At 48.0% G+C, this 13324-nt stretch overlaps 1 protein-coding gene across 1 annotated transcript in view; it reads right to left on the bottom strand.

Annotated features, from left to right (window-relative positions):
• LIMK1 (LIM domain kinase 1) overlaps positions 1–12767 on the bottom strand; it is a 251007-nt gene extending 238240 nt beyond the window's left edge. Inside the window, exon 1 of the mRNA XM_078679557.1 lies at positions 12607–12767. Within this exon, the coding sequence (XP_078535683.1) occupies positions 12607–12664 (58 nt within the window). The 5' untranslated portion in view covers positions 12665–12767. The remainder of the gene's footprint in view (positions 1–12606) is intronic.
• Positions 12768–13324: the final 557 nt, after the last annotated feature.

Here is a 13324-nt window from a genome sequence, read left to right as displayed (position 1 = left end):
GGGGGACTGGTTGTTGAGGAAGGGGGGGACCGATGGGAGGGGAGGCTGCGTGCGGGTGAGGATAGTCCTCAGAGAGGGAAAGAGGAGATCGAATGACTCCAGGTTGATATTGTTGGCTTGAATCAAGACTGTGCCATTGGAGTAAATGGTCACAAAGGTGTTCCCACAGCGCGCCTTCCGGTTAGGGGTGGAGAAAGATAGTTTGCAGCTATGGGGAGTACTGATGGTTTTGGAGATGTGGAGTTGTGCTCTCAGGATGGAATTCCACCTGTCGGGGCTTTCCGTGTGAAAGATGAGGTCCATTTTTACTTGGCCTTTGGTGGAACAATGGTAAAGGTCAGCAAAGAGTGATTCGGGGAATTGCCTGATCAGTTTGTGTTTGAGGTTTTTTTTCACTTTGGGAGAGAGGTTGGGGGGGAGACTGATCAGGAAGGAGTTCGGGCCGTACGGTTTAACGTAGGGTGAGGTGAGGGGTTTGGGGGAGAATGACATGGTGAAAGGTGTGTCGTTTGAGACGTCGGTTGGGCTGATTATTGTCGGGGTCTTTGCGGACTAGGTGCGTTATGGTAGTACCTGGGACAAGTGGTTGTAGTGGGGGACGGGACTACTAGCGAGGTCGGACCGCTTCTGTAAGGGTTGTGTTGGGTGGATGCTCAATATGAGGCCTGAGGGGGTAGGGAGAGAGGGAATGGAGAGGCATAGGATGATCTGGTTTCTGACGTTGGAGTCTGAAATTAAGGGCACCACCAGCCTTTGATAGGTGAGTGGAAGAGAACTGAGCTGCAGTGGGGGGATGCAGCGGCTGCTTTAATATCAATGCTGGCACTAGTGTTAGATGATTATGCGTCTGGCCGCAGTTAGGGGTTGGTCGGTGGCATGTCTGAGGGGTTTACATGGACGGTGGGAGGTGCGATGTCTGAGTGGAAAGAAGTATCAGACAGGGGGGGCAATTTTGGGAGAAAGCGTAACTCTGGAGCGGCTTGCACTCCAGTTTTCTAGTAGCTATTCCAAATTGTTGGCCACTAGGAGGGGAATGATTTGTGTCTGGGGCTGTCTGGATACTCAGAGGCTGAGAGGTTACCTTAGGGAGTGAGCCTTTCGAATCCTTGGTTTCCTTGTTCATGAACTCAGAGGCTGTGTCTGCGGAGTGGCCAATTTTAAGGGGAAGCAGTGCAGAGCTCTGAGGTGACTCCCATCCAAATGGCAGCGGTCACCGTCATGCCAGCTTATGGGTTCTGGCCTGAAGCAGGATGTTCTTGAGTTAGATTGCAGGCTGTTCACCGTGGGGGTATCTTCCCCTCAGGAACTCGGGTGCTGTGTCGGCAAGGCGGCCATTTTAGGGGCAGGCAGTGAATAACTCAGTGGTGTCTCTTATTCCGCTGCATGCGGACCCCTTAATGTCAGCGATTGTGTCCTAGTGGGTTGGGGCTCTTACTGGCCTGCAGCAGGATGCCTTTGCGCTCTCTGGAGAACGTTTGTAGAGAGTTATCTCCAGCTCTGTCCTGAGTGTGTGACCATTTCAGGGTCAGGCACTACGTGGCTTCGGTCCAAGCGGGGCAGCCATTTCAAGGGCAGGCAGAGCTGAGCTCTGCAGTGGCTCCGATAGAGCTGCCTGCGGTGTCCATTATGGCAGAATGATTATTAAATAGAATCTCCCACCATGGTGTTACGTCAAGGGTGTAGCTAGACCCTAGGCTGCCCGTGGCAATCCCTGCATTTGTCACCCCCGCAGCGGCTGCATGTAAGAGTGGGGGGGGGGGTCTGCCTCCAAAACTTGTGCCGCCTGGGGCTGACCACCCCGCCCCCATTGCTACGCCACTGTGTTACGTTTTAAATTCCGAGTTTGTGCTTGTCCAAACAAGCTCTATTAAACTATATTTTCGACCAGTATTGATGACATGTGACCTTGTAACCCTCTGTCTTAGGTAATATTTCCTATACACTGATTTACATAACTGATTGATTGTCTCTGTATAGTGTGTGTGATGTAAAGTGTTCTGCATCCTACACTGGTATGAGTGGAGCTATAAAACAAATTAAATGCATCTGAGAGAGAGAGTGGTTATGGAGACTTGAGGGCACTGTTAAAGGGTGGTAGAGTGGGAATCTTGGCGGGGTGGTCATTGGGGCACCAACAAAACAATGTCGCACTGGGCGCCACCAGTGCTAAAGCCGGCCCTGACCCTTCACACAGCCAAAGGCAGCAGGGATTGTGCACGTGGAAGGTTGGATGATAGGGGTGCGCTGAGGGGTTGGTTGCACGGGAGGTTAGGAGCAGAGCCGGGCTCTGTGGCCTACCTCCACTGTACAGGTCCAATGCCATGCCCTGCGGGTGTTGGAGGTTAGAGGCTCAGGAGGTTGGGTGCAGGCCCTAGCCATAAGGATAGTTCTGTGGCTAACACCTGCAGCTCACAGCAAAGACCACAGAGTGGGACACACGCAAAATAAGGCTCAGACCTGGCTACAGGTCATGGCTACGTCAACCACTGCCGCTTTGAGGTATGCTGCGGAGTGGGAATTGGTTGTATAGAAGTTGGAGAGAGTATGTTATAATAAAAAACTTCTGAAATAACTTTGTAAATGATCAGTTATTTTTTATTTTGAACACAAAAAACATATTCCAGCTCTCCCTCACCCCCTCCGAAATTGACCAGCTACAGCTGGCTACAAAAAACGTAACTCAAGCTCCCGGCCAGTGCTTAATATATTTTTTTTCCCAAAGACCTTTATTGAGAAGTTAGCACAACAAAGTAACAAGATTACACCATGTCAAATCAACATGCACCTATATGCAATAAAATATAGCGCAAGGTTACCTTATACACGTATCACTTAAAATCAAAACAGAGGCAAAAACATAATGGAAGCACTGAAACAGTGGCGGGAATGGCAAACAAAGGCACAATGTGTGGAGAGGGGGAGGCTGGAGGAGCAGAGGGGGGAGAAAACATGAAGGAGGCAGCTCACTGACCTGGCCAGTGCTTAAAATGAGCAAGTGGTTTCCCATGCTCGGCCCCTACCACTTAATTATTATCATCAGCGGCAGTTTTGACACATGGTGGCACTGTCTGTATAGTTTTGAACTGAGTATAACAACAGCACTTTTAGAATTCAGTATACAATAAAAATAACAAATCCCTGCTGCCCAAGCCATTGTTATAGCTTTGGGTGGCCTGGATTAGTCTGAGTTGTCCTACTTGTATGGGGTGATAGTTAGTAGGTGTACTGGTACTATAACTGGCAGCGCTGACAGAGGCAGTGGGTGATGCAGGCTGCAGTGGCCGCCTGAGGAGAGCCCTGGCACTTAACTTTTAATCAAGTTAATCAGAGGCGCCCACCATGAAATCCGTGCACCCCCAAATGCACAGCTGAGCACAACCCATTTTGACACTTAAGAATGTATCCTAAAAACAGAAAGATCCCATCAAATACATTAACTGCTTTGCACAGCGCCCCCAGATGGTCGCAATGTTATGTATCTTGTGGCCGTCCGGTGTGGATGAAGGCACTCAGTATATTTCTCACAACCAAACGCCTGGATGCTCGACTTCCATTGGTGCCCACTCAGCAGCCACCAGTCATTGATGCTGAAGAGGGAGCCTCAGCCTTCTGCTGACTACGCTACCTGCCTGCAGCCTCCTCGTCCTCCCACCATGGTGACTGTCTATGCAGCTTCCTGAGCTTCTATGCACCCTCCGCCTCATCACTGCTGGTACAGTCCCAGTTCCTCTCAATGCCAGCCAGGAATGATGTCATAGCAGAGGCTTGCAGCCAGCAGGCGCTCTGATGAATTCTGTCCCTGTGCCAGCACTGACCTGCAAGCAAGGTACAAGTGGAGACAGAGCTGTGCCACGGTGCAGGGTCCAGCAGTGGACAGCCCTGGAACCTGCTTCACAGCTGGCATCAGTTGTGCCTAGAAACATGTTCTGAGCATGGTCCTCTGGATCACAAGCAGCACCACAGCAGAAGAGGTGGAGGCAAGAGCCAGTCCCAGGATCTGAACCCATTACAGCAAAACTGAAAAACGCATTCCTGCAGGGATCTAAAACTAGCATTCAAGACCTGGGTCTGGAACCTTCATAGACACCACCAGACCGAAGCGCTGCAGACAGAATGACCTAAGGTCCTGCATTCATCACGAGGAACTAGGAACCAGAATTCCAAACAGGGGATCAGGAACCATGATGTATGCCACCAGGCCAAAGAGCTGTGAGTAGCATTCCAGGGCGGGAGTCCCTGAACCACCATTTCATGTAAGGATATCTGGAGCCACTCTTCCAGACTAAAAGATCTGCAGGCGGTCCTGACGGGGAGTGGTGATCAGGGGTATCACTGGAGGAGGTAGGGCTTCCTCCGCCTTGATGGAAGATGAGCAGCATCACAGGGTGTGCAGTCCTATTGGAACACTCTCTTCCCCAGAAATGATCCTGCCTCAATGCAAATAGTCAGAAACTAGGGAGTGATATTTGAACTGGATCACAACTTCACTCCACAAGTCAATGCAGAGATGAGTGGCACCAATTTCTAGGTATCTGGATTTTAAGGAATCCGTTCACTTAACAAATAAGCCACAAAGTGCAGGTATCTAAATCCTTATTGATAGCACATCAGGAATAATGTGTTGTTGTTTGTGCACACAGCCTCCCAAAGAACTAGAGAGTGGGACTTGACCTCAACTTGAAAAAAAACTGGATCACATCAAGCCACCATTGAAAACTTTTCAATTGCAGCCAGTGGCTTTAAGTGTCACGTTCCAGTTCTTACCCACCATGAAGAAGACATTCTGAAACGAGCATCGGTACTATTTGCAAAAAAATAACCATACTATGACCAAAACAAAGACTTTGCGCTGGTTCAAATCTCAGACATCAAGCAACAAAAGTTCAAATGATAAAATCCTGGGGCGGGCGGAGTCATAGGCATGCAAGGGCCAAAGCTGTGAACACCTTCAACCCACTATGGAGATCCCAAACAAACTATCTTTTCTTAAGAAAGTACTATAAACTGAACCATTGGAGGGTACCCGCAGCCAGGACACAATCAAACTGGAGACGAAGAAGAACACTTCATCATGACACAGTAACAGCCCCCCTCCACTCTGAGACCCCAGGTACTCACCAGTCACTGTGACTGCATCTTTGCCTTTGAGTCTGTACAGCTCTGGGTTGCCTTCCGGCTGTGCGCGCTATACACATACCACATTCACACATTCAACTGTTTAAGAAAGAGCTCGACTGAATATGATCGAGCGATGTAGAGAATGAGTAAAGATGTCATACCTGGACTCTAACTGCAGACTATGTACAAAGGTCAGCAGGTGTCCTCATCCACCCACTGCAAACCTGCAACCCCCTCACACCAGAAGCAAGCTACCTGACTCCAGGAAACAGGCGTGCTTTAGAAACTCACCTCCATGCCCCATACCAACGTCATGCCTTTCTGTGATTCCATGTCTTATTAGACATGGCTGCAGGTGAAGATAAAAGAGGCACATTCCAGCATGTTTTCACACCACTCTAGAAACCCTTAGATTGTGTGTGAGTTTTTGCCCTTAGGGGATGCTTCTTTGCCGGAAGGTATATTTCTCGTAAGGTGTGAATCTCCATCTACGCCTGGCTTGGAAGATGGATATGAGTGATCGGTGCTTTGTAGGCAAGACAACCCAAAATGAACTGAATACAAAAGTCTGCGAGCAGCCAGGAGTCAGGGAACATCAGAAGAGGTGTAAGATATATTTACTAACCCCAATGATGGTGTAAGCAGTCAGATGGAGAGCAGTGTTTAGAGGGAGATTGGAATATTTCAGACATCTACGACTAAGTGAAGCCTCTCTGCAGGAATTAGAAGTAAAAGCACTAGGCGGTTTGCGATATTATTTTGGATATGAAGATGGGAGACCATTTGTAACCTAATACGAAGCCTAAAGATTTAACAAATCCACCAATGAGGGCACAAGCCCTTGACAGAATGGGTTACCATCATTGAACAGCTGGGCATGATGTATCTGCCACATTGAGCCTTAACGTGTTTTATCTGCAGAGTGCCTGGAGAGTACCTGTCCCCCCACCGTACTAGTGACGGGACGTGTACTGGTGAGGACAACACAGGTAAGTCTCACTTTTAATTAAACTAACATTGACAGACAGATACCGCCTCCGCATTTACTAGAGAAGTGGCAAGCCAGACCTAGTGTAGTGCTTGTATGTACCCTATCTTCCACAAAGGCACCACCATCTTCCCACAAGCACTCACCTCCGAAGAACACTGACCCTCCACACATGGACACCCACCTTTCCCCTCACTCCACCAACCTGCCTTAAAGAGACATTATCTCCCTGCCAGACATCCTCATCCCTCCCCTATACACTATACACCTTCCTTCTTTGTAAACACCCATTCAACATAAACATCCCCATCACGCCTCTAAACAGCCCCCGTCCTCCCATAGACACACATTTTCTCCATGACATCTGTATCCCTTCCACAGAGACCCACTTTCTTTCTTTAGACACCCACTGTGTACCCTGCACTGCAACCTACCAACCCTAGATATAATTTTTTGTTGAAAGGTGGTTCGTTGACAGGGTAGTGGCGCTCCTAGGGGAAATAAACCCACTCCTAGTGCTGCATATGTGTGGTGCATGATAACTTGCTACAGTTGAGACTCTATTGCTCTCCTGAGGCGAAAAGCCGGGAGACCGCCTGCAATTCTGACAGTGTTTTTAACTTTCTTGTTTATTCTGTGTTCGAATTTTATTTGCGCCGCAAAGCTTTTTTCTTTTAAAATAATACACTTGCCTGCAGCTACCTGTATTAATTTCGTTATTCTGATGCCCTGCATACAGCCGAACTAGTTGCTGAGTGGGAGGTGGTACTCAGCGGCCATATTAGGCGTAGACCCAGCCCCAGCGCTCTAGAGCTCGAGGCTACTGTATAAAAACATACGATGATGCCTCCGCGCAGCGGACGCGGTCAGTGGGTGCACAGGAGTCGCGGCAAAGTCAAGCCTAAGTCCTGCCCGTCTGCGCTCGTCCGTGCTTAGGACGGGCAAAGGGCCAGACATTCTGCTCAGGTACATACTCTACCTAGAGAGGAATTAATAGCTTTAAACAAATATACTAATAATTGCCAACACGCACTTAACGTGGATACATGGGTGGGACCAATCAGTTGTTATGGCTGTAGGCGAACTTTAGAACCCTACCACACTCCTAAAGAGGAAACGAAACCCAAGCACATAAAAGCGGGACTGATAAATGCACGATCATTGTGCAAAAATTCTCTCCACATATACGACCTTATTACTGAAAAAGAGCTAGACTGCCTATTCATTACTGAAACCTGGCTACGCGAGTGGTCAAACCCTGATATAGTACATGCCTTACCCCCTGGGTTTTCTATTCGTAGACAAGATCGATTAGAACAGCGAGGCGGCGGGCTGGCTATTATCTATAGAGACACTCTAAAATGCTTAACAATAGAGCTTACAGACATCAGAGGAGCGGAAAGCCTTGGTTTCTGCGTCCAAGTGTGTGACACATTCACTTTTGCAGGGGCACTGCTATACCGTCCTCCTGGCCAATCCACGCAGTTCCTGGATAGTGTAGGGGATGTCCTTGGTAATTTGACTCTTAGGTTCACTAATTTCACTCCATTAGGAGACGTTAATCTTCATTTGGAAGAACTAAACGATCACCATGCATCCAGTTTTAAAGAAACGTTGCATGTCTTGGGGTTGACGTTGAAGATACTAGAAGCGACTCACGAGGCTGGACACACTCTTGACTGCATTGGTTCCAATATGGACGCAATGACGGTTGAACCCCCTGTACGGAATCTTGGACAGATCATTATTTCATTAAATTCAGCTTCAAGATTGAGGGAAATGAGATAAAGTTAAAGGAGACATCTAAAAAGGGCATATTCTCACCTTGCTGGGGAAAAATCATAGAGCACCCAGACTTTGGTGAATGGGTGAAGGAGAGCAAACCCGCTCTCACAGGGAACACCACGATAGATTATCAGAGATTTGAGAGTTGGATGACTACGATCGGAAACCAGATCAAAAACCCAGGTAGAAATTCTGCATCAAGTAAAAGGAGGATATCTGCACCCTGGTTCTCATGTCTGGGTAAAGTCAGAGTTCTAGAGCGAAGGTGGCGGCGAAACTATGGGAACGAAGAAAAGGAGGCATACAAGAGAGCAAGGAGGCTCTATCATGCCTCTATAAAATGCGCAAAAGCCAAGTATTTTACATCACAAATTGAAGCCTCTAGTAATAAACAGAAAGAAATATTTAAAATTGTTAACAGCTTTAGAAAGCCCAAAGTTCTAACACAAGAGATCCCACCCTCCCAGACCCTCTGTGACGAAATAGCGAACTATTTAGTACAGAAAATAGATACCCTCACGAAAGACTTCCCTCAGTTTGAGAATGAGGAGTTAGAGGATAAAACTAACATAGATGTATATAAACCCCGCTGGGAAACCTTCAATCAAATTAGTCTGGAAGACACATACCAGGGGATATCTGCGATTAAGTCAGGATCTCCCTTCGATCCCTGTCCCCCTACATTGCTTAAAGCAATAATAGAAGAAGTCAACCCAGAAATTAATTCTATCATAAACTCATCCCTCCAATCAGGTGAAATTCCCACCCACTGGAAAGTAGCAGCAGTCAGACCACTGCAGGAGAAGGTTTTGCAGGATCCTGCGACCCTTTCTAACCTGCGCCCCATCTCACTCCTCCCAGCACTTTGCAAACTAACTGAATCGTATGTTAATAAGCAATTTATGGCTTTTTTGGAGGAGAATGAAATTCTTCACCCATGTCAAGCAGGTTTTAGAGCATACCATTCAACTGAATCTGCACTGTTGTCCTCAACTGAAACCATTCGAGCTGCATTGGATCAGGGCAAGATAGCAGTCCTGATCCTATTAGATCTCTCTGCAGCGTTCGATACGGTGTCCCATGCTATCCTTTTACAACGCCTAGCAAATGCGGGCATAGCGGGAACCGTTTTCGAATGGTTCAAAAATTATCTGGCACACAGGCGCCAGATCATTATGTTGGGAAATTTCCGTTCCGAGGAGAAAGTGCTGAAAACAGGGGTCCCGCAGGGCTCCAGTTTGAGCCCCACATTGTTTAACTTGTATATGGTTCCCCTGATCAAACTGATCTCCTCCTTCGGTATTAGTACGATCGCATATGCCGATGATGCCCAGCTGGTAGTGGTTCTTGATAAGAACCAAACCAATGCGGAAATGACCATGAGGGAATGCCTATCGGCAACCTTTACGTGGATGACGAACAATCATATAAAGTGTAATTCTGCGAAAACAGAAATTCTGCCTTTTGGTCCTAATAACTGTTTTTCTCCTCACGACTGGTGGCCTAAGGAGACAGAGGCTCCACCAAAGACTATCAATGCAGTACGAAATTTGGGTATCAAATTTGACAACACCCTGTCCTTTATACAACAAGTAAAAGAAGTGGCAGGTGTTTGCTTTAACATCATTAGGGATTTCAGAAAATTCTTCGACCTGCTGCCCCTGAGTGCCAGACGGACGGTTGCAGTGGCGCTGATAACATCTAGATTCGATTACTGTAATAGTCTGTATGCAGGGTTAAATAAATCTGCCCTGCACAAACTTCAGATGGTCCAACATGCAGCCGCCAGAATGGTCCTCAGATGGCCCAGAAAATCTTCGGCCTCTACTGCATTAGATGCCCTACACTGGCTCCCAGTACAAAGCGCAACCTGTTCAAGGTCCTTATCACCTACAGAGCCTTTCACCATCAGGGCCCATTGTACCTGCGTAGGCACTTTATACAATACCATCCGACGCGGGAACTTAGATCCTCCACAGCGAATCTCCTCTCCGTTCCTAGATTTAGGCTGACAACCAAAGGAGGAAAATCCCTAGCAGTTGTCGGCGCTAAAGCATGGAATAAATTACCCCACTTCCTTCGGGAAGCCACCACACAGCATAGGTTCAGAAAAATACTGAAAACATGGATTTACACACTGTCAGACACAGGCTGCAAAGCCCTGTTATGATCCCTCTTTTCCAACATGAGCAGTCCAGCTGTGATTATCTGCTCGTAACCAGGAGTCGTAGCGCCAAGATGCTCCTTGGAGTGGTAGCGCGCTATAAAAATGTCACATCACATCACAGTTGTGCATGGGTTTCCACGATTAATGCCACATCATGATATGTGATAAGGACTAAGAAGCGCACAGAAGTCACAAGGGTGAAGTGAATGTAAACTGGTTGAGCAACCGCGTTATAGCAAAAAAAACATTTTTGTTAAATACAAGTTCTTAGTCCTGAAGAAGTCGCGGGATTTGGTGCCCAACAAGCAACGAAGACGTGTTGGCTGACATTGATGGATCTACAATACAAACAATAAGACGGAAACAGACACTACTGTCGACTCAATTTATGTTACAAGAGAAATTAAGCGTGTGCTGAGGATTATTTTGTCTCAACCCTAGATATATTTTGTGTAAATTAACATGCCCAGGCAAAACTAAAGTAAGGCAATGAGTGCAAAATAAAAAAATCTAGGCACTTGAAATTATAAGAATATTAAATTTAATATATTGATAAAAAGGTGATAGAGTGCAAATTTGGTATATATTCATAAAAAGTACATGGAATTAAAACATTTTCAAACTTTCATAAATTGTGAATGAAACAGCAGTATAATGGGTAACCCAATGAATGTGGGGGAACCAGAATATTTTTTCTCTACGTGTTTCGACACGAGCGTGTCTTCATCAGGACAAAAATCATCTTTAATTGGTAATCTGCTAGAATTGGATAGTTTCAGTTGGTTGAGGCTACCGGTCTATGAGGTGCAGTCAATCCGAAAATATATGGTGATAGGATAACTTAATGATTCATATACGGCAAAGAGCGTGGCACGTGGGCCGTAGGTAGTTACGAAGAAGTACTATTCTTGTGGTTCCAGCAAGGCAGACTCTTTCTGTAAATGGTGCTTGATGGAAATGGTAACTGGCTTGTGGTATTTATTCCATCAGGTGACACATTTTCGGTAAATATTTAAAATCTGCACTAATAGTTGTGCGTGGAGGACGAGCCGAAATACATGGATTGCAGGTATCCACTGGATACACGTAGGTAGAATAGCGTGGCCAGGGATGTTGGACCTTAAAATGCTGGAGCCAAGTTCTTATGCGTACTTCCTTGTTTCTGCGAGCCGGCAGCTATCAACCCTAGATATACACATCCCTTACTTAAAGACCCACTGACTTCCACTAACGACTACCATCTACCTTAACCAGCCACCTTAATTCTCTCTGGGGTCCCCAAAACACTTTCCTTCCTCCCCAAGAACCTGAATCTCCTCTTATGTGCACCCTCATCTTTCCTTTAATACACACCTTTCTCTTATACTCAACCACCGTCAACACCCTGGACAGAGACTTGCCTTCCCTGGACAAATGTCTTCTTAGGAATACCCACCTTCCTGCCCAGATGCCCACCACCCTACAGACCCCAACTTCCTCAAGACATTCACATTCCTTCCCACGAAACATACCTCCCTCCCCTAGATACCCACACAAATCTTCTAAGGTGTTGAGGGCAGAAAGGTAGGTTTCTTATAATGTCAGCATTCCTACCTTAGATCCCACCTTCCTCCCTAGGCACCTATCCGTCCACTGAATCCCACCCTCCTCCTGAGACACTTGCCATTAACTCACAGACATCCAGCCCCTATTACTCTCCAGCCTCCTACTAAAATCACAAACTTTCCATCATAAGAGTCATGCTTTGCTCCGCTAGACACTATACCTTCCTAATCTAGACAGGGACTGCTTTATTACCTTCCAGCGTCCCCCAAACGCTCTCACCTTCCGTCTCTTGGTACCCATTTCCTCCCTAGGGTACCCGGTTTCCTCCCCTAGTCGCATATTACCATGAGCACCTACATTCCTCCTCACACACGCACTTTGCACCTGAGGGATATGTGCCTTCTCACCCCCTCAACACCCACATTCCATCCAGTACACCCACCCTTAAATGGATAGCGCACCATTCTACCCTCATGACACCATTCTGCCCCATGACCATCCACCTTGAAGCTCTGGTCCCATTGACACATACGCTGCACTTCACGGACACCCAACTTACACTTCAGGGGTACACGTCCTCCTAATGGATGCAAGCGTTCCACCTCACAACCTCACACCTCACCCTCACAGACATCCAACGTTCCGCCAGTGCCACTCACCATCTCCCTATTACCACTCACCCCCTGCCTTCCACTCCCCTCCACATTTACCTCACGAACAAACGTTCTCCTCTAATGGGTTCCCACCACCTCACAGACGGCCATATACCCCACTTGTGCTCACACATTCCACCCTGCCCTGTTCGCCCTATGCCCATGCAAAGCCCTACGCACACCCCATCCTGCGATGCGCCACCCCAGGGCACACCCTTGTTGCCCTTCGGTGCCCATCTTCCCTCTGCCCTGCATTCCTCTTCTCACCCACACTTCCTCGCCTCTCTAATTGACTTTCACCCCCCGTCGGACCCTGGGACCCTCCCCGTGCCCCGCAGGCGGACACCCACCTTCCTCCTCGCCCATCAGCTCTTCCCTCCAGGTGCAGCAGAGCAACATCAGCCTCATGCGGCAGCCGGCTGCCCCCGGCCAGGCTGGGCAGGGGATCGGGGGTCCGGCGGCGGGGTCTCCCTGCTCGGGGTGTCCCTGCCTCCGTGAGTGTGCACGGGGTGTGCTGGGGAGGGAGGGTGGAGGGAGGGGCGAGAGGGCTGGAATCTGCTGAACGGCAGAAAAGGAGAGCAGGATGGCCAACAGAGGCAGCATCCCTGGGAAAGAGAGGGGGGGGGGTGCGGGGGACGGCGACCGAGAGGGCGCGGGGAGGGAGGAGGGCATGTGCTGGGATGAGATGGGAAGGGAACGAGAGGTCGCAGCTCACCCGGAAAGAGGGCATCCCAGATGAAATGAAGAGACCCCGGGCTGCGAGTAATCAAGAGAGACGAGGAACAGAAAGAAGAGGGGAGTACAGGGGTGCAGGGGGAGCCTCAGGGCAAGCAGGGGCAGTGTAAAGGTGAGGTTTTCCAGGAATAAGTAATCCAAAGGAAGCAGTAGATTAAAAGAATGGATTTATTCAAGTAAATAAACAGAACACCACGGGAGTGCGTCCTTCCTCTCCGGGCTATGAACAGCAACTGACAAAGGAAACTGTCCATGCCAGAGAGTTAGATCGCCCTCACGAGAATGCATATTCAAACCTAAATACATAACATAACATTAGACTTTGAAGGAAAA

This window comes from Lissotriton helveticus, chromosome 3_1 (genome assembly GCF_964261635.1).
Source record: "Lissotriton helveticus chromosome 3_1, aLisHel1.1, whole genome shotgun sequence".
In the NCBI taxonomy this organism is placed as follows: Eukaryota; Metazoa; Chordata; class Amphibia; order Caudata; family Salamandridae; genus Lissotriton; species Lissotriton helveticus.
The sequence above is the reverse complement of the archived record's forward strand: the minus strand, read 5'-3'. Positions and strand labels throughout refer to the sequence as shown.